This window comes from Canis lupus, chromosome 27 (genome assembly GCF_048164855.1).
Source record: "Canis lupus baileyi chromosome 27, mCanLup2.hap1, whole genome shotgun sequence".
In the NCBI taxonomy this organism is placed as follows: Eukaryota; Metazoa; Chordata; class Mammalia; order Carnivora; family Canidae; genus Canis; species Canis lupus.
In genome coordinates this window covers 22061637-22087577 of record NC_132864.1, presented here as the reverse complement: position 1 = coordinate 22087577, position 25941 = coordinate 22061637, and the positions used below count along the sequence as shown (strand labels likewise).

Genomic DNA, 25941 nt, shown 5'->3' with positions numbered 1-25941 from the left:
GCAACATGCAACATGCTGAGCTCTGTGACCTTGGGCGAGGGAGCACACCTCTCTGATTGCTGCTTTCTCATCTGCAGAGAGGGGATAATATACCTATACAGTAGGGCTGCTGAGAGAACTGAATGAGATATGCCTATAGAGCAGTCAGTAATGCCATTATTACTCTGTACACCATAGGGACCTAATAAATATTTGACACTCATTAGGCAGACGGAGAAATAGACAATCCATTGCACCATTTTCATTGCCCTAAAGCAGTGAGTCTTAACATGGGAGGTGAAGAGGGTGGGCATGATTTTGCCCCCAGGGGCCATTTGTCAATGTCTGGAAACATTTTTGGTTGTCACAGCTAGGGATGGGGGTGCTACTGGCATCTAGGGTGGAGGGATGCTTCCAAATCCCTTAAAATACACAGGACAGTCCTTCACAACAAAAAACTATTCATCCCCAAATGTCAGTAATGTCAAGGTTGAGAAACCCTGCCCCAAAGTCAAAAGCCTCTATCTTCATGTCTGAAATCTTCCAGTTGAAAAGTGTGCTAACTAGCAAAAAAGAAAACACTGGGTTTGGAATTCTTTGGAAGAGACACAAGGGAAACAAGATGCCAAGGTTTGAGGAAACCAGAGTGTTCTTTGGAGAGTTGATTAGCCCCTATTACACCATGCAATGAGTTCATGCCTTGGGTCAGGAGACAACAGGTGCTTCTCTGGGAAATAGCTTGAGTTTTGGGGAAAAACATGTCCCTTGAGCACAGGCTGAGACATTGTCGCACACGCTCCGCGAAGGCTGCAGACGGATTTTATCAGGCTTTCCAAACTATTTGACATTAGAGTGTCTGGCTTGGTAAGGAACAGAATGACTCAGTCCCAGCTGATTTGCCACTTAGCTCTAAAGCACCATGTCTGCTTTCTGTTATTTTTGCACGTCAAATAGCGCTGCCAGCTCTAGGCTCTGTGTCCCTTTCAGGAGGACAAAGGAGCAGCTCAACATTTCCCAATGCATTGTTAGCTCCTTGAGGCATTTCACCTTGGTTTCGATGGATAAGCTAGCAAGCAGACGAGCCAGAGGAGGGAGTACTTACACGTGAGCCTCAGGTAGTGAGGGTGAGAGGATGCAGCTGTGCACGGGGATGAATGGGCGGAGTACATTTCCAGCGCCCATCTTCTTTACCTTCTCATCATCGTATGTGCTGGAGAAGAAGCAGAAAGAGAGAAGCAGAGTGAGCAAGGAGCAGCAGTTTTAAACACCTCTTCTCTTGCCAGAGTTTATTTGGCAGATATGATTGGGCACCTACTATGTACCAGGCAATAATTCTGGCTCAAGAGATGAGGCTTCTAGATGCAGCCAGTGAACGGTTCATATAAAAACCCTTGCTCTCATGAACCTCATATTCTAGTGGAGGACAAAGAAAATCAACAAGATGAACAGGGAAGTGGCATGGTATGTTAATGTATATTAGGGGTGGGGTATGTTTTCTGAAAGGGCCAGGCAAATATTTATGCCATGCAGTCTGTGTCGCCATTGACATATGAAAACAATACATAAATAGCAGTGTTTCAATAAAATTACTTGTAGGGGCACCTAGGTTGAGCAGCTGCCTTTAGCTCAGGTCGTGATCCCAGGGCCCTGGGATCAAGTCTCACATCAGGCTCCCTGACTTCTCCCTCTGCCTATGTTTCTGCCTCTATCTGTGTCTCTCATGAAAAAAATGGATAAAATATTTTTTAAAACCCTCTTATTTATAAAACCAGCCTAGGGGCTGGATGTGGCCCCTGGGCTAGAGTGCTAACCTTCCCTTCCCTGCTATAGTAAGTAGTGAGACTTGCTCTGGTGAAGTAAAAAGCAGGGAGAGTGTGTGGAAGGGCTGGGAAGGCTGGGAGTTGCAATTTTAAATAGGGTGATGAGGGGAGGTGTCACTGAGAAGGTGACATTTGATAAAAAATCTGCAGTGCATAAGGAAGTGAGTCATTCAGATATCTTTGGGCAGCGCATTCTGGATAGAGGGAACAGCAGGTACAAATGTCCTGAGGTGGGCCTGTGTTTCAAAGATAGCAAGGTAGTGAGGGGGAGAGGGTAGAGAGAGAACAGGGGCCTTCCAGACCACTGTGGGGACTTGGGCCTTTTCTCTAAATGAGAGTAAAGGATTTTGAGCTGAGAGAAGATGTGTCTGACTTGTATTCAGAAAGGATCCTCTGGCTGCTGTTTTGAAAATGATCATGATGAGGGTGGAGGGCAAGGACAGAGACAAGGAGACCAGTTAAGGGTATTGCAATAATTCTAGCTTGAGAGAGGAAGATGGCTCCAGCCTGTCCATGGGGTCCTGGCCATGGGACAATGAGAAGTGGAAATGAAGGCACGAGACACAGCCAAAGAACTGCCTGGAGTTTGTGGCTCCTATTTCTGGTCCTTTCCTTAAAGAGGTTTCATCCAATTCTACAGACTGCTGTCTAATTGGTTGGTCACATCAGCCATGAAATATGGGGATCTCAAACTTTAGTAGAAGCGGGCACAGGTGTGCCCCCAAAGATCAGCCAAAACTAGTCATAACCTCCATGGACACCAGGCAGGCTGCCATGGGAAACCAGAGCCCAGTGCTCTGCCCTGTAGAGACACCATCTGGGCAAGGGGAAGAGGAGGCTTGCTTAGAGAAGAGAGACATAACCCAGACAGGTACTTCATCCTTGAAACCACTGGACGTTTACCTAAATAAGACTGTTTCAAAATGAAACAGAACAAGTTACATTGAATACCATATTAATTTTTTTCTCCACCATCATGGAGTAAGTCATTTCAGTTATAGAAAATAGTATTTTTTTCTTTCTGGCATACCTGAGTCATAGGGTATATATTCTTTTGCCCATAACTGTATCTAGCCCATAGACACATTTTTTAAAAGATTTTATTTACTTATTTATATATTTATATATATTTATAAATATATTTATTTATTACTCATGAGAGACAAAGAGAGAGAGGCAGAGACCTAGGCAGAGGGAGAAGTAGGTTCCCTGCTTCATTAGGGAGCCCAATGTGGGATCACGACCTGAGCCAAAGGCAGATGCTTAACCACTGAGCCACCATGGTGCCCCATGTAGACACATTTTAATAAGTCTACCATGTGTGTAATTGGATCAATTGTCTGTATTTTAAATTTGGGAGATTTAACATAAAAATGGAAAAGTTTTGGCTCTGCAAACTTGAAAGCTGTCTGGGCCCGTGTTCTGGCTACAAGAGTCAGGCGGGGACCAAGAGCAAGGTCACTGCCTGCTTTACATGTGGTGTGGGCTTCTCAGCGGGTTGCCCAAGACTCATGCACTCCTGGCTTCTCCCTCCTCATTAGCCTTATTACTTCATGCTTCATGTGCATTCCCTTAGGACATTTTTAGTTTCTGAGCCTCAGTCTAAGTACCTTCATTGATTGAATCATTGACGGGTTCCCTGGTTCATTCATGTCTACCTGGATTTATTGAACATCTCTGTGCTGGAGGCTGTGGACACAGCCATGAATGAGACACACCCAGCCTTTCCCTTCTGATAGAGTCTAGGGGCAGAAATGGGTATAACCAAACACACAGTTGTGATAAGGCTGAGTGGAAGAGTGTAGGATTCTTTGAAAGCATAAAATAGGGAGTTTGGCAGAAAGGGAGCCAGAGAATACTTCTTGGAGGAAGTTGTGGCAATTCAGAACCACATGCCCCAAGTTCTTTGACTCTCTTCCCAGGGAGAGATGGCCAAATGTACCTTTCCCCTGGAATCTTGGTTTTGTGAGTGGCTGAGCTAATAGAACATGTCAAAAGAAATTGGTGTGATGCCCCTTTCTGGGCCCAGGCTCCAGAAACTGGCAGCTTTTTCTTCTCATGTCTTGGGATGCTCACTGTTAGCATCCAGCCATAGCTATGCTGTGATGAAGCTGGCAGCTTATGAAGAAGCTCATAGGGAGAAGAATCACAGCTGCTGGGACTCAGCTTTGGCTGACCTCACAAGCTGACAGCCAGCTTCAAGTTGCCACCCACGTGGATTCACCTTGTTGGAATGGACCCTTCGAGCTGCCCCAGTAGTAGTGCTAGAGACAGTCCTTCCCTACTTGCCTGGCTCAAGCTGCAGATTTGTTAGTGAAATAAATGTTTGTTGTCTTGAGTTCTTAAGTTTTGGAGTGGGGACGCCTGGGTGGCTCAGTGGTTGGACATCTGCCTTTGGCTCAGGGCATGATCCTGGAGTCCCAGGATCGAGTTCCACATTGGGCTTCCTATACGGAGCCTGCTTTTCCCTCCATCTATGTTTCTGCTTCTCTATCTCTATCTGTCTGTGTCTCTCATGAATAAATAAATAAAATCTTAAAAAAAAAAGTTTCGGAGTGATTGTTCACAGCAACAGTAACTGGAATAAACATTAAGCTAAAATCTGAAAATTGAACAGGAATTAAGTAGGTAAATGGGATGGGGGAAGAGCCTTCCAGTGGGGGTGCATATCATGAGTGCAAAAGTAGGGGAGGGTATGTGGCTGGGGCAGAGGGAAAAAGAGAGGACTAACCCATCCAGAGTCTTGTGACCCCTGCTCAGGCTTTGGTCTTTATCCTGTGTGGTGGAATGGCAGCCTAGGAGGGTTTTAAGCTGAAAGCAATTTATTTTTAAGATTTTATTTGTTCATGAGAAACAGAGAGAGCCAGAGACATAGGCAGAGGGAGAAGCAGGCTCCTTGCAGGGAGCCCGATGCAGGACTCAATCTCAGGACCCCGTTATCACAACCCAAGTGAAGGCAGATGCTCAACCACTGAGCTACCCAGGTGCCCCAAGCTGAAAGCAGTTCTTATGTCTTGAAAAGATCACTCTGGTTTCATGTAGGGAATGAGGTGGAAGCAGGAAGAGGAGGTGGAGTGGGGATGCACATTAGGAATTTACCTTCCTCCTGAGAATTCAAGGACAATTCTGGGGTCACAGAGTTAACTAAAAAATAGGACTAGAATCTAGGTCCGCTGATTTCCATTTCCACGAGCTCTTTATTCAACCCCTAGAGCTGAAGAAGCCACAAGCAAATACATGGGCTTGCCCAGTTTTACTGGCCCAACCCTGTCCCCTGGAGGTTTAGATTACATAGACATTAACCCAACTGTTTCAGTCCTTAATGTCTAGTTTTCTGTCCTCTCTCAACCAGGATAACAAGACAAATTCTACCCCTTGTTTTTTTCACCTTTTCAGCTAAATCTGCAATGAAAAAACGAGGTCACTGGGCACAGTGGGAAAGACTGCTAGCACGCAGAAATCTTTCGGGACATGCTTGATTTTCTTTTTCCTTTGCCTACTTTGTCAGACTTAAAACTTTTGTCTGAATTTATTCTATGGCCTTGGATCCAGCAGGGGGTGGGGGCGGGAGGGTGGAATAATCCCTCTTGCTTTTATAATGCACAAGATCAAATACCTTGTTAAAAAAAAAGTATTTTAAATGAACACTTGTCTTTTTGATACTTCTATGATTGGAATTATATTTATAGCACACGGCTCTTAGATGAGAGATGCCTTCTAGCCTGCCTGGAAATGAAGATTTTTAGCCATAAATCTGAGGATTTTAGGTAATTGAGGCCTAGAGAGATCAAATTCACCTTATTGCATATAATAGCTAATAGTTACTGAGGGCTTCTGGTGTCTCCTATGCCAGGCTCTGCTCTAAGCATTGTTTCATTTGATCCTCATAACAAACCTGGGAGTTTGGTACCATTCATATGGGTGAAGGAGGCTCAAAGAGGTACAGTGATTTGCCCAAAGTTAAACAGTTATGTATGAGGGAAGTCAGGACATGAAAACCAAGTCCTGTGCTCTTAACCACTACTCTGTGATGATATGGAGAATCTCCCATTGGTATTTTGTAACCCCTGCTTCCCCACTTGCATTTGGTGGCTACACGCAGTAATGGCCTCTACTTTTATTTTAATAGCCAGACTTGTGCAGCTCATAGAATCCACCAGGTAAGACACAAAGAGACCAATGTCTATGAGAAGAATAGTCTCATGTATATTTAAACTTATTAAATTTTACATAAACCATGTCTCACACACTGAAACATGGATGGGAGAAGAGAGACTTGTGTTCTATGACCATGGATTAAAACCATACCCAGGGATCCCTGGGTGGCGCAGCGGTTTGGCGCCTGCCTTTGGCCCGGGGCGCGATCCTGGGGACCCGGGATCGATTCCCACGTCGGGCTCCCGGTGCATGGAGCCTGCTTCTCCCTCTGCCTGTGTCTCTGCCTCTCTCTCTCTCTCTGTGACTATCATAAATAAATAAAAATTAAAAAAAAAATTATAAAACCATACCCAAACATGGGAGACGTGGCAACAGAACTATTTAAAAAGTTGCAGGAGAGTCTTTAACAGATGCCTCCGACCCTTCCCCAGCATCTGTTCATGCACCCATTAATCTGAGTGCAACCCCTGCAAAAAAGAGCCCTGAGTTCATTCCTTCTCTTTATGTCAGGGAAAGCCTACTGGCTGGCTGGTGTCACTAGGAGTACTAGGCTTTAAGTACCATCAGGCTCAGAGAAGGCAGATTTTGCACTAAGCTCTTGGACCACTCATGGAGAGGGTAAGAACTCCCTTACTCATTGAGTGGCCTTCTCTTGATCATGTGCCTCTATCCCATGAGCAGACTACATTGGTGGCACATTGAGTGGCTGGATGTAGGTGGCTCAGGTCATGACTTGCCAGCTTTCTTTTTACTCTGAAAATAATGATTCCAAAAGATGACACCATGAATGCCCTCCTCTTTCAACTCTGGCCTTCCTACCCAGAAATGCTGGCCATAGGAATTTCTGCTGGGCTGATACTGACGTGTCTAATCACATCTCTTTCTATTTGGCATTAAAGATCCCACTCAAAAGTCACACTTCTAGGGATTCTATGCAGACTCTCTTTCTGCCCCCTAACCTTGAGGGGATGGGCATTGGTAATGAGCATTTCTAATAACAGAAACAGTATCTACTGCCCCTTGCTTCTGGCATAGAGCTCCTGAAACCCTTGATATCTCCTAAGTGATAATAGCACTAGGAACATCTTTTGTTCTAATATTTGGTCTTAGACTCTGGTTCTTGACACAGAACTCCTAAATCCTTTGGAATTTCCTACATGGTAGAAATGTCTTTTGCTCTAAGGAGTAGCCCTTGGGTGGGCTCCTAGATAGCTTCATGATGGGTACTGGTCACCAGAAAGACCACGGCATCTTCAGAAACCTGGAGCTTTTCAGCTCCACTCACCATCCTGCAGAAAAGGGGAGAGGAGCTGATGATTGAGTTAATCATAGATCATACCTATGTGGCAAAGCCACCATAAAAATCCCAAACGTATGGGATTCCAAGAGCTCCTGGCTTGGTGAATACATCAACGTAACAGGAAGGCGGCACTCCCCAGCTGCATGTGGACAGAATCTCTTGACCTCTTTAGCTCTTTATCTGGCCATTCATCTGTATCCTCTATTATATAATTAACTAGTAAATGTAAGTTAGTGTTTCTCTGGGTTCTGTGAACCACTCTAGAAAACGATTAAACCCAAGGAATGGGGTGGGGAACCCTGATTCATAGCCAGTCAGTCAGAAGTACAGGTGACAACCTGGGGCTTGTGGTTGGCATCTGATGTGGGGGTAGTCTTCGGGACTGAGTCCTTAACCTGTGGGATCTGACGCTACCTCCAGGTAGATAGCGTCAGAATTGAGCTGGATGATATGATGCCCCGCTGATATTGCAGAGAATTGCTTGGTGTGGGAGAAAATCTCACACATCTAGTGTCAGAAGTGTTGTGAGTATGGTCATGGCATCAGAGGAAATGAGAAACATATGGCAGGAGTGTTTTTCCTTTATGGGCACACTTGTGGGCCCTTCAGTGTGCATCCTTGGGTTGGTTTATTGTGCTCCTACTGGATGTGGTAGGGACTGTACCTTAATCCTTTTCATAGCTCAGTGGCCCCAGCAGGCTTGCACATAGTAGGTCTTCAACATATAATGGTTGATTGTGCAGTGAGAAGGAGCACACTATCAATATAGCTTTCTCACTCCCAAACTTACTTTGCAACTGGCTAAGATGAAGGTCTAAGACCATATTACACTATGGGACCATTGATACTTCACTGAAGATCTTGTGAAGAAACAGAGAAATGGATTTATGTCTTACACTATGAGGCAGAACCTCATAAAAATCCCCATTAGACATCTCTGTTCTCTGCCAGTGGTGGCTGCTTTTCTCTCTTCTTTTCTCCCCCGAAGGGTCCCTTCTGCTCATACTCTTGGCCAGTCTCCTCGATGTCTCCATTCTGCCTCTTAGGTGAAGCACTTCTGCTCTTTCTCTGTATCTACATATTTCCCTGAATGGCCCCTGCTCTCCAAAACTGGCTTCTCCTTGGGATGCCTGCTCCTTAAAAGGCATGGAGTGGGGTTGGTAAATCATAAATATTTTCTCTCATCTTAGAACGGATAAATGAATTAATAAATGGATGCACAGCCCAGCTTATTAGATCAACCCTTAGGGTAAAACTAATAAAAAAACATTGAACAAAATAGAAAAAAATTAAAATAAAAAAAGCAAAGTGCTGACACAAAGTGGAAATCTCCAGACCAAAATGAAACCATATTTCTGAACCTCCAGACCACAGAGGTGAGCTAGCATGGTGCTGCCCTGGTCTTAAGGACATTTGCCAGTCTAGAAAAACTTAACTTTCCTTCTAAATTAGCACACAGGGCAAGGGGGGCAGAAACTATAGCTCAGGGTTTGCACACATGAGGTTTCAAGGAAAGGCCCTTCTTACAATAAGTGGGGATTCCCAACGGCCACACTTTTGGGAAGGAGTAACTAGAAATGTATCAGCACCTCATGGTTCTTGCACTCGGGATTTGAATCTATCACCTGGAACCCTGAGCTTTAAGGAGATCCCTGACCATTAGTGTCCAGCCCCCTGACCCTCTGACCTCACAGACCAGAACACCCCAACTTTTTTCATGAAGGTGAAAGCCACATAACATAAAATCAACTGTTTTAAAGGATGCAATTCAATGACATTTGAGTGATGGTTGTGCAACCATCACCTCAGTGTGATTCTAAAATATTTTCATCATCCCTAAGGGAAGCCTCCCACCCTTTAAGCAATCACTCTCCACTCTCCTACTCCCTTGAACACTGGCAATCACCAATTTGCTTTCTATCTGGGATAAACCTCAAAAAATTCTGGTAAGTGAAAGAGGCCAGATGCAGAAAGGTCACACACTGTAGGATTTCACTGCTAGGACCTTTGTTTTTAAGAAGTCCATAATGAGGGGGTGCCTGATGGCACAGCTGGTTAAGTGTCTGACTCTTGGATGTCAGGATCCTGGGATCAAGCCCCATGTCAGGCTCTGTACTCAGCATGGAGTCTGCTTGAGATTCTCTCTCCGTAAAATAAATAAATAAATCTTTCTTTTAAAATCCCACATATTGATACTTCTCTAAATTAACACTGTGAAGAACAGAATTTAGGACATACCTGTGGAGGAAAGGCGGAATCTGCTGTGGGTTCCTTTCCTCTTTAGCTGACATCCTGGCAATTTGAGTCCTTGAAGCCCTAGCAGAATGGCTCTCAACCTTGGCTCCATATTGGAATCATCATGGGAACTTTAAAATGTACACCTTAAAATGTACTATGTCCAGGCAACACCCCCAGAGAGTCTCATGTAATTGGTCTGGGAAGCACCCTGGTATTTTGTGTTATCTAGTCATATCCATGGGACAAGGTGAGCTTTGGATCCTCCTATTCCACCATCTACCCCTGGGCATTTTCAAAACTTCCCGGGTGATTCTAATGTGTAGCCAGGATTGAGACCACCGCTCCAATAGGACAATGGTTACAAGGGCAGACCATTTCCACTGTTTCTTTCCTGTCCACCTGCCTCAGTACCTCCTTTCCATTCTGGATTTGTGCCTCATTCAAGTCTAAGTGTCCTAGGAATCTGTCCATGCAGAAAGGCACAGTTTAGGAATTTTGTGTCACTCAGATTGGGACTCAGGGATGATTTCTAACTTATGATCTTAGTCACAAAGGAATTATGTGAGCATTTCTAAACTTTATTCCTAATCTCTAAAAAGGGGGTGGGTAATAACACTACCTATCTAAGGAATGTTTTAAAATTTAGATGAAAAGATGTGCATAAAGCATATAGCAGACACTCATTATAATTACTGTGGTTGTTACCTATTGCTATGGTTATGTAAATGGACATTTCATAATGGACTGGTCTGTAGGTGGTGTTCACTCTGCAGGCCCTTCCACAGACTGTCAGGCATTGCATCTGCCCCATCTACTTACTTTAAAAGAAGTTCGCCATAATGGATTTCTGACATCCTTTTGGCTGGCTGGAATTTATGTCTTTCTTCCTCCTCGAGTTTCTGAAGTTGCTGTTGCTTCTTTTTCAAGGCACTCTCCTCTCGCAGCATGTCAAAGTATCCACGGCCTGCCTTCACTGACTGAATCAACATGCTGCAGGTAGGGGGTTGGGGGAGAGGGAGGGAGAGAACAACAAAGTTGAGCTGACCATTAGGACAGGACCATGCTATCCTGGGATTGATCATCTTTGAAGGGCATCCTCATACCCATGAACCTTCTTGCCTTTGGAACTCCAGAGTCAGATGGACCTGACCTTGATGGACTTGACCTCTCTAGTTTTAGTTCCTTCCTTGCTCTGTTATCCAACAAATATTTATTCAGCATCTACTATGTGCCAGGCTCTCTGTTAGGTGCTATGAAATGAACATAATAATCCACACCCCACAGGAGGAGACACTTTTATGCACGGAAAGGGGCTCATCCATGATAATCAGCAGCAGATCAGTACTGTATGGCCCAGTACCATATGGCTCCTGGCCAAGGCTGCTTTCTCTCAGATTTGCCTAAATGCTCATATTTGCTTCATATGCTTCACAACGGCTGCGGAAGTGGAGTCAATAAAGTGTATAGGTGCTTGCTGTGTCAAGTAACATAAGTTGAGACTTCGTGATTCTTTTCTTGCTGACTCAACCACTGTTTCCTAATCAGACATCTTGATATTGGCTTGATGCCAAGACATTCTGTGCCTGAGGGTCTACACACCTCCCCCACTTTGCCATCTGTCACCTCAGGATTGGAATTTGGCAGCACTCTGGTGGAGAAGGGGTAAACACATCTCTCTGTCTGTCCACCTGTCTGACTGTCTGAGAAGTTGTCAGGCGCCGTGTTGAACCACCACCACGTTTCCCCAGGCATGAATGTTGGTTCTGAGATCCACTTTCATTCCCAAAGTTCCTCTTGAGCAACCAGTATGTTCTGGGGACTGTGCTGACACTTGGAGATACAGTGATGAACAGGATGCTGTTCTAAGAGTCAGTGATGATACAGAATGATGAGGGTGAGAAGGACTCTGAGCTTTGTAGGTGGAGGCACCTAATTCAGACTAGCGGGTGGATGGAGATATCTTCCTCGATGAAGTGAGACCTCTTCTTTTTTCTGAGTAGCTTCTTTCTGTCTCCTTCTCTTTCTCTTGTGCTTAGTTTTGGATGGGAATATTCTCAGCAAACTTTCATGCTTAGATTCTGATGTGATTAATTAATCCTTGTTCATTTTCTAGGAAGAATTAAGGTATTACTGAGGGCATTGTCATTTCGGCAGTGGATTCTTGTAATGTCTACTGGTAAAATGCTGGGAGGTAGGAAGTGGAGCTTTTCCAGGATTTTTCAAATTGCATTACACAATGATAACTTTTCATTCATTTATTTCTATAGCAGGCTTTGCCTGAGAACCCGCTAGTCCAGGTACTTATGAGGAGACCAAAGTTACACAAAGCAGTAAAACAACAAATCTGCCCCCAGAAAGTTAATAGTATCATAGAGGAAGCACACCCACAAACATACACTCTGAACACAATGTACAAAGAGCTACAGGGACCTAGAGAAGTCTAAGAAGGCTTGCTGGATGAGGTGACATTTGTGGGGGTAAGAAGGAATTTACCGGTAGGAAAACATGGGAAATTGGTGGAATAGCAGTTATAAATGCAGAGAGGTGTATTATGGACCAAATGTTTGTGTCCCCTTAAAGTTTATGTGTTGAAACACTACCCCAAGGTGATGGTATCAGAAAGTAAGTTTTGGGGAAGGTAAGTAGGATTAGATTATAAGGTTATAGATTATTAGATATTAAGGTTAGAGTCCTCATGAATGGGATTAGTACCCTTGTAAGAGTCATGGGAAAGCTTCCTTCTCTCTGCTGCCCACCATGTGAGGATACAAGATGCCAGCAGTCTACAACCTGGGAGAGGGTTCTCATCAGAACCTGACCATGCTGGCACCTTCATCTAGACTTCCAGTCTCCAGAACTGTGGGAAATAAACTTCTATTGTTTGCAAGCCGCGTGGTCTACCGTACTTCATGATAGCAGTTGGAACTGACTAGGACAGGTGAGTCTGAAGATGGCCCATTTAAGAAACTACAAGTATCTTTAAAAAGCTGGAGCACAGAAGGAATGTAGGAGAATGGCCAGAGCTAAAGCTAGCAATACTAGCAGGGAACAGGTGGTACAGGGCTTTGGGGTCTGGATTGAAGCAAGCCATGATCTGGGAATTGCTAGAAATAGAACTTCTAGAAATGCTTCAGGAATCTAAAAAACATTTGAGTTTTCATGAACAATATTTTTTAGCTAATAACAATACAAAACCACAAAACATCCTGTCATACACCAGATCAATTCATTTTGTACAAGCTTTTCTTGCCATTTATATGGCATTGACCAATTCTGTAATGCATGTTTTTTCACATTTTAACATGTTTGAGATGATGCCACCCAGATGGCAGTTGTTTTGTGTTTATTATCATCTACACACTCAAACTTGGTTGTAGTTCCAGACAGCCAGACCACACACAAAAGCCTCCCCTGATGTTTTAGATCACAAAACCAATGGATCATGATCTGGGGTCTGAAACACAGTTTTTTTTTTTTTTTTTTTGGACATATTCTTATAAAATCAAGACAGGGCCAGTATCAAAATTTGTAGACTGGGGGTCAGCATCTAGGAAGAAAATCTTGGTGAAAATAGCAAAGCATCGTTTTAAGAAATCTTGCATCCAGCATTGTTGACTCTAATGGAAACGTGATTCAGAAGAGCTGGACATTAAGTATGAAGAAGTTTGAAGAACATCTTAAGCAATGTGTTTCTCTTATATTTTTCCTTTTATGCAAACGGTGATATGTAAGAAATTAAGAGTGAAGAAAAGCTTTAAAAATCATGACAATATTTTTATGAAAAAAAATTCTAAGGGATGGAATAGCATTGTTTTAACTTAATTGGCAGTGTTTTAATCTTATTTTGTTTTAAGTGATGTGTCTTAGCTTCAATGGCAGCTTAGACCAAATATGGTATTTGAGTTTCTTATCAATATGTCATGGCCAGGTCATCAGTGATCCTTTTCTAAACTGCTTCTCAGCTCATGTCAACTTTTCTGAATGTCTACACTGTATGTCACATGTTCAACCCAGACAACCAGTTGTAGGGAAAGATCCATCATTTTCTGCTCAGTTCATATTTTGGTCATGGCAAAATAATCTATTTCCTCTCAGACAAAATTGTGCAGAAATAAATGAATGTGTAACCTAGGGTAACTCAGTGAAACCATATTAGAGATAACTTTGGCCCTTAATTGTCAGTTCTAGAAGCTTTTGCCTGGCTTTTATTTTTAGGCTTAGGAATGCGAGTGGTTGATATGATGTGGAATTGGTGTTTGAAACAACAATGTGCTTCTATTTTGCTTTCAAGTTTCTGAATTCACTAATCAAAAGAGTGTCCTGAGGTTACAAGATAACCTGATAAAAAAGAAAATATTTACCATTGGCAACCCCTTAATTTCACAAACCCCTTAATTTTCACAAATGTGCTAATGTCTGTAGCACAAACAAAGCAATTGCAGAACCAACCTGGGGCCCGAGGCTGATGTGACAGCAACCTTTGTTGTGTTACTTCATTGAGACCCCTTGCCCAAAATTTGGTTCAGAGGTTGAAACTGACACCACAGATGCACTAAAAATGTGTGAAGCAACTTAATACTCACATAATGAGGTTTTCTGGGCAGAGCAGGGAAGTCTCCCAAGCAGGTCTGAAATCCGCCTGCAAGAGCAGGGAGGGGTGACTGGTTTCGAATTTTATCATGGTCAGGGAGTGGGGCTGGGGTAAGCAGTCTCTTGTCTGTGGCTTGAGCTTCCCTCCAGCACCAAAAGCAGCAGCAGTTGGACTTTCTTGTTAACTTGCCCAGGTGTGGGCAGAAGGGAAGGAGACAGTGGGGGAAGCTTGAAAGCTATCAACTGTCACACATCAAAAATAGAGTCAGATTCTTTATTACATTGATTCATGCCCATCTTGATATTTGTCTGTCTGCCTAAATAGCTGCATCATTATCAACCATTCCACAAAAATTTATTGAATGCTTACTGTGTGACAGGCACTATTCTAGGGGCTAAGATACAGCAGCAAACAAAACAGCCACACAATTCCTGCTCTCATATAAGTTTAGGGGGAGACAGACAAAAACAAAGAAGTAAACTGTAGAACCTAAAGTAGGGATGTGGGGAGAGTAGGACTGCCAGAGGTGGGGGTATGTGTGCAATTTTAAACAGATGATCAACTTTGGATAAAGAAGATGTGATATATATACACAATGGAATAGTATTCAGCCATCAAAAAAGGAAATCTTGCCATTTGCAATAATATGAATGGAACCAGAGGGTATTATGCTAAGCAAAATAAGTCAATCAGAGAAAGGCAATTATCATATAATTTCCTTCATATGTGAAATTTAAGAAGCAAAAGAGAGAAGCATAGAGGAAGGGAGGAAAAAAACAAAACAAGAAGAGATCAGAGAGGGAGACAAACCAAAAGAGACTCTTAACTATAGGAAACAGTGTTCGCTTCGGCAGCACATATATTAACTATAGGAAACAAACTGAGGGTTGTTGGAGGGGTGGGACGGTGGGAAGATGGGGTGGGAAGATGGATGGTGGGCATGAAGGAGGGCATGTGATATAATGAACACTGGTGTTATATACAACTGATGAATCATTGAACTCTACTTCTGAAACTAATAATATACCATATGTTAATTGAATGTAAATTAAATTTAAAAAATAAATATATGATCAACAATAGTTCTTGCTAAGAAGGTGTCATAGGGGAAGAGTGTTTCAAGTAAAGGGAACAGCATATGCAAAGGCCCTGGGCAAGTATAATTTTAGATTAAGAAAGTTTACTTTTCATTGAATAAAATGTAATATTGTACAATACATTTGTGCTACTAATATATTGGATTTGCTACTAATATATTATATTTAGATATTGGTATTTTATTTACTTGTGGTAGAAAGGTCTTGCTTAAAAAAAAAAAAGAAGAAAGGAAAGAAAGGAGAAAGGAAGAAAGGAAAGAAGGAAGAACAGAAAGAAGGGGAAAATGAAGGAGGGAAGGAAGGAGGGAAGTGCTGTGCTCCAGACTTGAAAATGTAGGGAAATACCAGGGGACACTCCTGGTCCGGGGACCTGCTGCTTCCACACAAACTTGCTCCAGGGTGCTACTCCAAGAGGCAGTAGATTTTACCATTTTAATTAAGAAGCTCATTGCTAATAACTCGATCTAATATCCTCTTGTGCAGGACCCCAGTATCCCAGTTGTAGAGGCCCCTCTCTGCTGTTGGATGTCAGTAAGACTTAATGCTTCCAGCATGCTCTTGCGATGCAATAAACCATGCAGATAAGAGGCCTTTGTAGGGAACTAGACAATTATGTGATTTCATATCTGTGGTCGAACTTAGCCCTGCCCTCCACTGTTTCTGGGCCCCACCCTCCTAACTCCCTCACTTCTGGATACATGGGTTAACTTATTTATCCTCACAGTAAATATTTAGGTGCTGCCATATTTAGGTGCTGCCATTATCAATGGGTCTGAAACCAGGTAGTAGGTTCAACTGTGGAGTCCAGCTGTTCAGAGTGCTGGCTTATAAAATGTCAGACTACTTCCATTGCAAAGTCTCACCTGCCTACCCTGGAAATCCCTTTCATTGACTTTAGAGATTCTATGGGCCACTGGGTCCTTGGCTAGCTTGAGTGAGTTGTCATTGACTGGCAGGTGTCAGAACTCTCCTATAGCTGTGAAACCTCCCTTGGTGCCATCCAGATTCTCTTAGGAAGTGGAAGGATGTCAGTGAAAGGCGTCTGTCCCAGGACAGTTTGGTGGGCTTTGGGCTCAGATTTTAGTCAGAGAGTGGGGGCAGGCATGGAGAAGACTCATCATGTGGGACGATTGTGCACGACAATGGGAGGGGTCCCACGGTCATGGAACAGGCATGGCCAATTTGGTGGGCTTTGGGCTCAGATTTTAGTGTCTGAATTCAAAGCCTCTGTCTTCCCCTGAAGAACCTGTAACCAACTAGATCCTGAAAGGTGTGTATTATGGATTGAATTTTGTCCCCTCCCCCTCTACAATTCATAGGTTGAAGCCTTAACTTTTAGTATCTCAGAATGTGACTTTATTTTGAAATAAGGTCATTGCTGATGCAATTGGTTAAGATGAGGTCATGCTGGGGTCAGGTGATCCCTCATCCAATATGACTGGTGTCCTTATAAAAAAGAGGAAATTTGCGTCCCAGGCATGCACACAGGGAGAATCCTATATAAGCAAGAAGGCAGAGGTGGGGTGATGCTTCCACAGGCCAAGATGACCTGCAAATCATGAGAAGCTAGAGGGAGGCATGGAAAGAGTTTCCCTCACAGGCCCCCAAAGGAACCAACCCCCTCCAACACACTGATCTAGCCTTAAGAAGTGTGAGACAGTATATTTCTTTTGCTGAGCCACCTGGTTTGTAGTGCTTTGTTACCACAGCCCTAGCCAACTATTGTGATTGGTGTGATACTATTACAATGGAACACCATAACTGTTTTTATTGCCTTTGACTGTGATGGTGAACATCATCCTTATTGAACTAATTTAGAAAGAAAAAGTGACAGGCTGATGGTCCATGCCACAGCAAATAGAAAGGGCTCGAATATTATGTGGCACACCTTAGGTTGGACACCTGTGATATTTTGGATTCTGTGTTAGGCACATAGTCTGTGTTGAGTTTTGTTTGAGGCACTGACATTATGAAGGTGAACACATCCTCAAAGAACTCATAGTCTTTACTTTTGCATCTTAGTTATCCATCTTTTTATAGAAATTAAGAGGTTGGTGAGAGATTTATTTCACTTATTTATGCTCTTATTCCAAAAAGTATCAGGGGCAAAAAAATTTTAAAAACTGACAAAGGCAGGCAAAACAGGAAGGCAAAAATCAGGTCAGACGGATATCAAAACCTGCACCACATGACCTAGTGCATTAATTTGGCCCTGAGCTTCCCCGTGTCTAAAGCAAAGAGGGGAAGCACAGTCCCTCATGTGATTCCTAATGGTCATAAAATTTTTTAAAAACTGTCCAGGAGATGTCTACTTATTCTTGATGATAGGAAGAGATTTATCAAGATGCCTGGGTGGCTCAGTGGTTGAGCATCTGCCTTCAGCTCAGGGTGTGATCCCAGGAGCTGGGATCAAGGCCTGCATCAGGCTCCTTGTGGGGAGCCTGCTTCTTTCTCTGCCTATGTCTCTGCCTCTCTCTTTCTCTGTCTCTCATGAATAAACAAATAGAATCTTTAAAAAAAAAAAAAAAAACCAGAAGAGATTTATCTTACGGATCTGTACAGGGAGGGCACTGTGTAAAGCCAGGTCTGTAACAAAACCCTAAATACTGCTAGTGATGAATGCCTCTGTAACTTACAGAAAGGGATAGGGGAACCCAGTTTGGGGAATCTAGCAACCAAGTGTTCTGTTGAAATTACCGCCCCTTTTCAACCAAAGCAGCCAGACTCCCAGCTGCTAGATCTTCTGGAAAGACCTGGGTGAAAGATGAGCAGACCCTCATGTCAGAGACACCAGTCTATTCTGGGAACCTCAGGCTACAAGATGTTCATTCAGTGAGCTGTGAAGTGCTCCCACAGTACCGTGGAGGCCCATTTAAAAATACTTAATATTTTAGCAAATTCTCATTTAATTCCCTTGTATGTTCCCTACATTTTCTCCATCATTATTGCTGATTACCAGGCTATTTGTGTGAAGGGAGCTATTTGCAGGGAAGAGCAGTTTTCGCCTTTAAATCCACTCACCCGGGGCCTCCTGTTCACTGCTTTCCATGCCGTAAAACTCCCCTGGCTAACATCGCAAGAGGAACGATGGGGAGTAAAATAATCAACTGCATCAGGCAAGCAGAGGAAGAAGCTGATTATAAAATGGAAAGTTTCATCTACCCAGTGCAACTTATTCTTAAACCAGTGCATGGGGGTGGGTTTTTATTTTTAAGGGACATATGTTCTCTGTACGGGAGTCTGCATGTGATCCCATGAATGGAGATTGCTCACTTTGGCAACAGGAGTATTCTCAGCAGGGCTTAGCTGAGACAGACCAAAGGCATAGAAGTAGGGAAGCACAGGTTTTTCTCCCAAGTACCTTCAGACTTGAGGAGCAGTAAATACATGGTGAGGCTTGCAGGGCACAGCCTCTGCATGGGACCTTTATTTTGTCTCTTAGTCAGGTTTTAAACCTCTCTGAACTACCTGGGCACCTGGTGGCTCAGTTGGCTAAGTATCTGCCTTCGGCTCAGGTCATGATCTCAGAGTCCTGGGATAGAGCCCCTCATTAGGTTCTCTGCTCAGTGGGGAGCCTCCTTCTGCCTCTCCAGTCCTTCCTCCTCCTTGCACTCTCTCTCTCTCTCTCTCTCTCAAATAAATAAAATATTAAAAAAAAAAAAAAAACCAAACCCAACCCATCTCTCTGAACTACATACAGCCGCTTTGTCTTCGAACTAGAAAAATCTCAGCTCTTGCCTCAAAGGGCCTTTGGGAGGATAGATGAGATGGTGGACACAAAGACCTAGGACTCAATAATTGGGAACCAAAATCGTTATTGCCAACTCACTAACAGTCCCGAGAGGTTGGTGTGATTTATAGGGGAGAAAACAGGGAAAGGGGTAAGTAAATGATGAGGATCTGAAACAACTGGAAAGTGGCAGGGCAGTAATTGGAAGCCAGGAGGGCTGGTTCCAGAATTTTCCTCTTTCCACCTGCATGCTCCAGGGTCAAGCACATTCAGCAGGAAGCTTCAAAGCTTTGACTTTGTGTGTCACACAGGCTCTATACTGTGTGCAGACTCCATCTCTAGGCATGTAGAATAGAAACTGGTGGCTTACCTTTTCCCCCTTTAGACCATGTTTTACCCAATCCAAGATACTACCTATGGCAGATTAAGTCATTATTCACATCCCCCCCCTACCCCGTTCCCTGTATTCAAGTGTGGAATATACTTCCCAGCACCCTGACTTTCGGCTTTCATGTGACTTCCTTGGCCTATGGATGTTAGCAGATATGACTTGAACAGAAGCTTGAAATAAGCTTGCTCAATTGGGTCTATGACAATAACAAAACCCACTATTTTGCTAAACCCAGAAGAATAAGAGAGGCATGAGAAACAGAACTGAACCCACCTAAACTCAGCTGAGATCGGCCAAACCCCAATTAACCTACAGACACATGAGCAAGGGAGAAATACTTATTGAAATTTGCTGAGTTTAGGGCAGCTTGTTGCATAGTGTTATGGTGAAAATAGCTGATCAATACATGATCTATTATAAGATGCACTATTATTTTTGAGCCACAAAGAAGGAAAAACCCCTGCCAATTAAATTAAGACATAATTGTACATTACATCCCCAGTTCAGAGATGTTAAAATGTGGAGGAAAAAAATGTCCCTCTTCAATATGATAAAATATGATATTAAGAAATTGCTGAGGAGTATCTAGCATACTTGATAAATATTTGTGCAAATTTCTGATTTCTATGGGTGTTAGATTTACCCACACAGCTTGCCCATCAGACTTTTAACAAGTGTATTAACCTTTAGCTAACCATTCTTCCCTTGAGTCATGCTGTCTAGTTCCTTGCTACTCAAAGTGTGGTGGTCCTTGTACTAGCATCATCAGCATTACCTAGGAGCTCCTTAGAAGGCTAGAATCTTGGGTCCCACTCAGACCTCCTGAAGGAGAATCTGCATTTTAACACCCCCAGGTGATTCATATACACATTGAAGTCCGAGATGCATTAGTCTAGCAGTCCTCTTTCCCCTATTAAAAACAATAACAACAACTAAACAAAATAATTCTCCAGAAAGAAATCTTTGAACTGGCTCAATTAGAAGCCTACTTCCCTTGCTACAGGTTTGAAACAAAACTTTGACACATGCTAGCAATCGCTTCATCTCGGAAAATTCTTTAAGCACATCAGTAGCAGACATTGTCACCCTTTGAGGCCACTCTGCTAGCAATGAGTCTCCCATTACCTGAATCTGCCTCCATCCTGAGGGCCCTACAGGAAACTAGGACTGAACAGCATCAAAAGCAGCCCCACCTCCCTTTACAGGGGCGTTGCAAGAAGCTGCGGAGTTCTGGAGAGCTGGGGGGAGTAGCAAAGAGAACTCATGTTCACCCTTTCTATTATGGGGGGCATGGGATTAACCACTGCAAATCACTTTGCTAAAAACCAACAGCCCAGATGTACCTTAAAAAAAAAAACCAAACCTAACTTTTAATGGTATTACGGCTCTGCATCCAGCTGGTTTTCACTCACATTTTCCGTCTTTGCCTGCAAGAAATATGAGGCTATAAAGCCAGGAGTGCTTCAACGGGAAAGGCTGAATGACATTAAAATGAACAAACACTCCTGGCAATCTGATTTCAGGGATGTCCTGCTCTCAAAGACAGGAATTGCCTACACGGGAAATTTTCACTTAACAAATTTTACTGTTTTCAAATAATAGCAAATAAATCAGTTTCTTTTCAGTTTGTGGAGGCTGAAGACTTGGAGAGCCCTCTTCATCTGGCTGGCTCAAGCCTTGCTTTGTCAGCCCATCCAGACATACTGATTTCAGAGGGGGAGAGAGCCAACCTGATGGAAAGAAGGGATCTGAAACGCCATCCTTAAATTCTTGAATTTTCAGGCAACCCATACAGGCAAATTAATAACGCAGCCCCAGTTCAAATGCACCCAGCAAATATTTTGCATTTAAATTCCCGCATTAGAATGCCCTGTTTATACAATAACTTAATAAATCTAGCCTGGCTGCCAAATTGACAAGAAGGTGAGAATCATTCATTAAAATGCAAATGCAATTGAGATGAAATTTGGAATACATTTATTACAGCAATTGAACTTCAGTCAACTGTAGTCACAACACAGATTTTGAACTGCCTTTCAGACAAAAGGACGTGTTGTAGTATTTCCCCCACCACCACCCAAGTTAATATCTTTGTCAGCATGCAAATTAAAGCCATTTCCTGAGTGCTAATGATTTGCAATGGAGGATTTCACTCTTCTTTATAGGACAAGATTGCCAGAGATAAAGGTCAACTGCATACACAAAAGATTGCACTGGTAGCATATTGTGTATACAGCAAATTGATGGCAAACATATTCTGAGTGCTTATTGCAACCACATTCTTATTAAATCACATCCGAACATCTCTTTACCATCCCAGGGTCATTTGCTAATTGTAATGTCCAACAATGGGAGATTTGCCGAGTCAGGATTTCACCTCTCAGATCAAAAGTTTCAGATGGATCTGTCTCCTTCCTGAATGACTCAGCCCCCAAAGAAATCCCTTTTGTGGGTTCCTTTTGATCATAAAGCAGATGGAAAAAAAAAACATGGCTGGGACTTGATCCTCAAAGGAGATGTCATTATTTATCTGCTTCAGTTTTATTCTCTCTGGCTCCTTTGCAAAAGTCATGTGGCATTTCCGAGGTGTGGGTACAGCACCTAGCTGACACCATTTAAAATTTATTTTTTAATTTAAAAATTTTTAAATTTAAATTCAATTTGCAAACATATAACACCCAAGACTCATGACATTATGTGCCCTCCTTAATGCCCATCACTCAGTTACCCTATGCTTCCACCTACTTCCCCTCTGCAACCCTTTGTTTCCCACAGTTAGGAGTCTCTCATGGTTTGTCTTCCTCTCTAATTGTTCCCCACTCAGTGACCCCTTTCATTATGGTCCCTTTCACTATTTCTTATATTCCACATATGAGTGAAACCATATGATAATTGTCTTTCTCAGACTGACTTATTTCACTCAGCATAATACCCTCCAGTTCCATCCATGTAAATGGTAGTAATATTCTAATGGCTGAGTAATATTCCATTGTGTATATATATATATATATATATATATATCACATCTTATCTATTCATCTGTCGAAGAACATCGTGGCTCCTTCCACAGTTTGACTATTGTGGACATTGCTGCTATGAACATTGGGGTGCAGGTGTTCCATTGTTTCACTACATCTGTATCTTTGGGGTAAATACCTGGTAGAGCAATTGCTGGGCTGTAGGGTAGCTCTATTTTTAAAAAAGATTTATTTGTTTGTTTGTTTGTTTACTTATTTATTTATTTGAGACACAGAGAGAGTCAGAGACACAGGCAGAGGGAGAAGCAGGCTCCCTGCAGAGATCCTGATGTGGGACTTGATCTGGGGATCCGGGATCACGCCTGAGCCCAAGGAAGATGCTTAGCCACTGATCCACCCAAGTGTCCCAGCTAGTTCTATTTTTAACTTCTTGAGGAACTTCCACACTGTTTTTCAGAGTGGCTGCACCAGCTTGCATTCCCGCCAACAGTGCAAGAGGGTTCCCCCTTTTTCCACATCCTCGCCAACATTTGTGTTTTCCCATCTTGTTAATTTTAGCCATTCTAACTGGTATAAAGTGGTATCTCATTGTGTTTTTGATTTGTATTTCTCTGATGACAGGTGATACGGAATATTTTTTCATGTGCTTGTTGGTCATGTGTATGTCTTCTTTGGAGAAATGTCAGTTCATGTCTTCTATCCATTTCTTGACTGGATTATTTGATTTTTGGGTGTTGAGTTTGGTAAGTTCTTTATATACCTTGGTTACTAGCCCTTTATCTGATATGTCCTTTGCAAATATCTTCTCCCATTCTGTAGGTTGCCTTTTAGTTTTGTTGACTGTTTCCTTTGCTGTGCAGAAGCGATTTATCTCGACGAAGTCCCAAGAGTTCATTATTGCTTTTGTTTCCCTTGCCTTCATAGATGTATCTTGCAAGAAGTTGCTGTGGTCAAGGTCAAAAAGGTTGCTGCCTGTGTTCTCCTCTAGGATTTTTATGGATTCCTATCTTAAATTTAGATCTTTCATCCATTTTGAGTTTATCTTTGTGTGTGGTATAAGAAAATGGTCCAGTTTCATTCTTGAGCATGTGGCTGTCCAATTTTCCTAATACCATTTATTGAAAAGACTGTCTTTTTTTCCATTGGATATTCTTTTCTGCTTTGTTGAAGATAAGTTGACCGTAGAGTTGAGGGTCCATTTCTGGGTTCTCTGTTCAGTTCCATTGATCTATGTGTCTGTTTTTGTGCCAGTACCATATTGTCTGGATGATCACAGCTCTGTAATACAGTTTGAAGTCAGGCATTGTGATGCGCCCAGCTTTGGTTTTCTTTTTCAACATTCCTCTGGCTATTCAGCATCTTTTCTTGTTCCATACAAATCTTAGGATTATTTGTTCCAACTCCATGAAGAAAGTCCATGGTATTTTGATAGGGATTGCACTGAATGTGTAAATTGCCCTGGGTAGCATAGACATTTTCACAGTATTTATTTTTCCAATCCATGAGCATGAAATGTTTTCCCATCTTTTTGTGTCTTCCTCAATTTCTTTCATAAGTGTTCTGTACTTTTTAGAAAACTCTTGGTTAGGTTTATTCCTAGGTATCTTATGGTTTTTGGTGTAGTTGTAAATGGGATTGACTCCTTAATTTCTCTTCCTTCAGTCTCATTGTTAGTGTATAGACATGCAACTGATTTCTGTGCATTGATTTGTATCCTGCCATGTTGCCTAGCACATACCATTTGAGTTCCAAGAAGGCACAACGTAGAGTTGTCTTTGGCCACAAGAAAGTGTGCTGTTTAGGATAGCTCTAGGATGGCAAAAAGCAGTGTGTTTGACCTGTAAAATGGAGAGATTACTTTTGTCCCCTTTACCCTCTTCATATCCATCAACTGATCATGAAGTGATGCCAACTCTACTTCTTAAATATCACCTGACTATCTTCCTTCCTGTTGCTGCCATCTGAGCCAGAAACCATCATTCGTTGCCTCTGTTACTCCAAGTAGCTTCCTGGTCTTTCCACTTCACAACCTGTGTCTACCTTTTAAAAAGATCCACAGAGCTCTTTCTAAAATGCAAACCTCATCATTCCCATCAGAGTGCTCCAGGCCCTTCCATGGCTTTCCACGGTCTTCAGGACAAAATCTAGACTCTTCCATGACAGGAAGGTTGTCTAGGATATGGGCTTTATCTTGATTGGAAGTAGAATATGCCATCCCTAAATATGCCTCTGTGGCATATTGATTATTTTGAATTAAAATTACTTAAGATACAGCCAGTGCGAGGAGGACACTCTGACCCTCCTTTGTCCCCCTGAGAGCAGGAAATAAATCTCCCTTGTAAAAGGTATCCTCCCTGTACCAGGAGAAAGGCGTCCTTACTGATGTGGGAAAGAAAGGCAGAAGAAAACTTACTAAATTTCCTTACTACCTACAGCCCATGGATAAGTTCTTGAAACAGGCAGAGTGACATTCCTCTAGAAACTCAACTGCCTCGATATTAATACTTTGCTAAGGGCAAAAGGCAATCTTAGCCCAATCCTCAGGATTCTGTAAGTCTACTTTAACATAAAAAATTCCTTGGAAACTTTCTATATCTCTACCACCTCCCCACAAGATACGTATTGGTGATCAACCCTCAAGCATATGACCTACCGATATATATCTGAAGGGTCTCATGACTCGGATTTTATTAGATAGTAATAAATGACCTTTTCCCAACAATAGCTAGCCCCTTGAGGTCCTGGAAACTTTGCCTCCAAATTCTTTAGAGACTTACACTATCCTTAACCCCTTCCCAATTTAAAAGTATATAATGGGCCACTCCTCATGACCCTGGTGCAGCTCTTTCTGCCCATGGATCCTGTCCCTGTGCTTTAATAAAACCACCCTTTTATACCAAAGACATCTCAAAAATCCTTTTCTAGCCATTGGCTTCAAAACCTAACATCTTTTCCACATCACTTATCACAGAGAGGAAATTCTCTAGTGGAGAAGGCTGTGTGAACAACCCTTGTTGCTTCTCCACTAATTTGCTACCCCAGGCCCAAATCCCTTGCTCATGTCAATTCTCCACAAATGTGTTGTTTCTTTGTTCAGAAGGTATCAAAAGTGCCTGCTTTGGGTACTTCTGGGTCTCATATTTCTATGGATACCTGTATATACAAAATTAAATTGTGGTTTGGTTTTGGTTTGGCTTTGCTCCTGTTAATCTGTCTCTTGTCAATTTAATTATTAGACCAGCTAAAGAACCTAGAAGGAAAGAAGGGGAAAGTTTTCCTGCCTAGCAATCTATAACCACTTATCCAGCCATTTCTTTGTGATTCTCTACCCCTTAAAATTGCACATGATTTTGCTTCTTTCTGCAGTAACTGCTGCTTCTTCACTTGGCTGATTGCTGTTTGTCCTTGAGAAAAATTGTCAACTGTCCACCATTCAATCTCATACTCCCCTACTCCCCCAGCTCCGGATTAGTTCAAGTACCTCCTCTGGGGATCCCCCCATCCTGCTGCTTGTGCTCATCTGCTCCCCATTATTGCACTTATCACACTATATGGTAATGCCCTATTTTTTGGTCTGCTTTTCCTACTAGACTGTGGCGCTCCTTAAAGGCAGTGCTTGGCAGAGAGAGAATAGGCGATCAACACTTGCTGGTTTTCCT

General features: G+C 42.6%; 1 protein-coding gene across 7 annotated transcripts in view; it reads right to left on the bottom strand.

Annotated features, from left to right (window-relative positions):
* CCDC60 (coiled-coil domain containing 60) overlaps nt 1-25941 on the bottom strand; it is a 185798-nt gene that overhangs the window by 74680 nt on the left and 85177 nt on the right. For all 7 annotated transcript variants that reach the window (XR_012019319.1, XR_012019322.1, XR_012019321.1 and 4 more), the window contains 2 exons: nt 10315-10485; nt 1082-1189 (listed from right to left, as the gene is read on the bottom strand). Coding sequence is in view for 3 of the 7 variants with exons in the window: in XM_072802755.1 (XP_072658856.1) it covers nt 1082-1189; nt 10315-10485 (279 nt within the window). In the remaining 4 variants the exon portion in view is untranslated. The remainder of the gene's footprint in view (nt 1-1081; nt 1190-10314; nt 10486-25941) is intronic.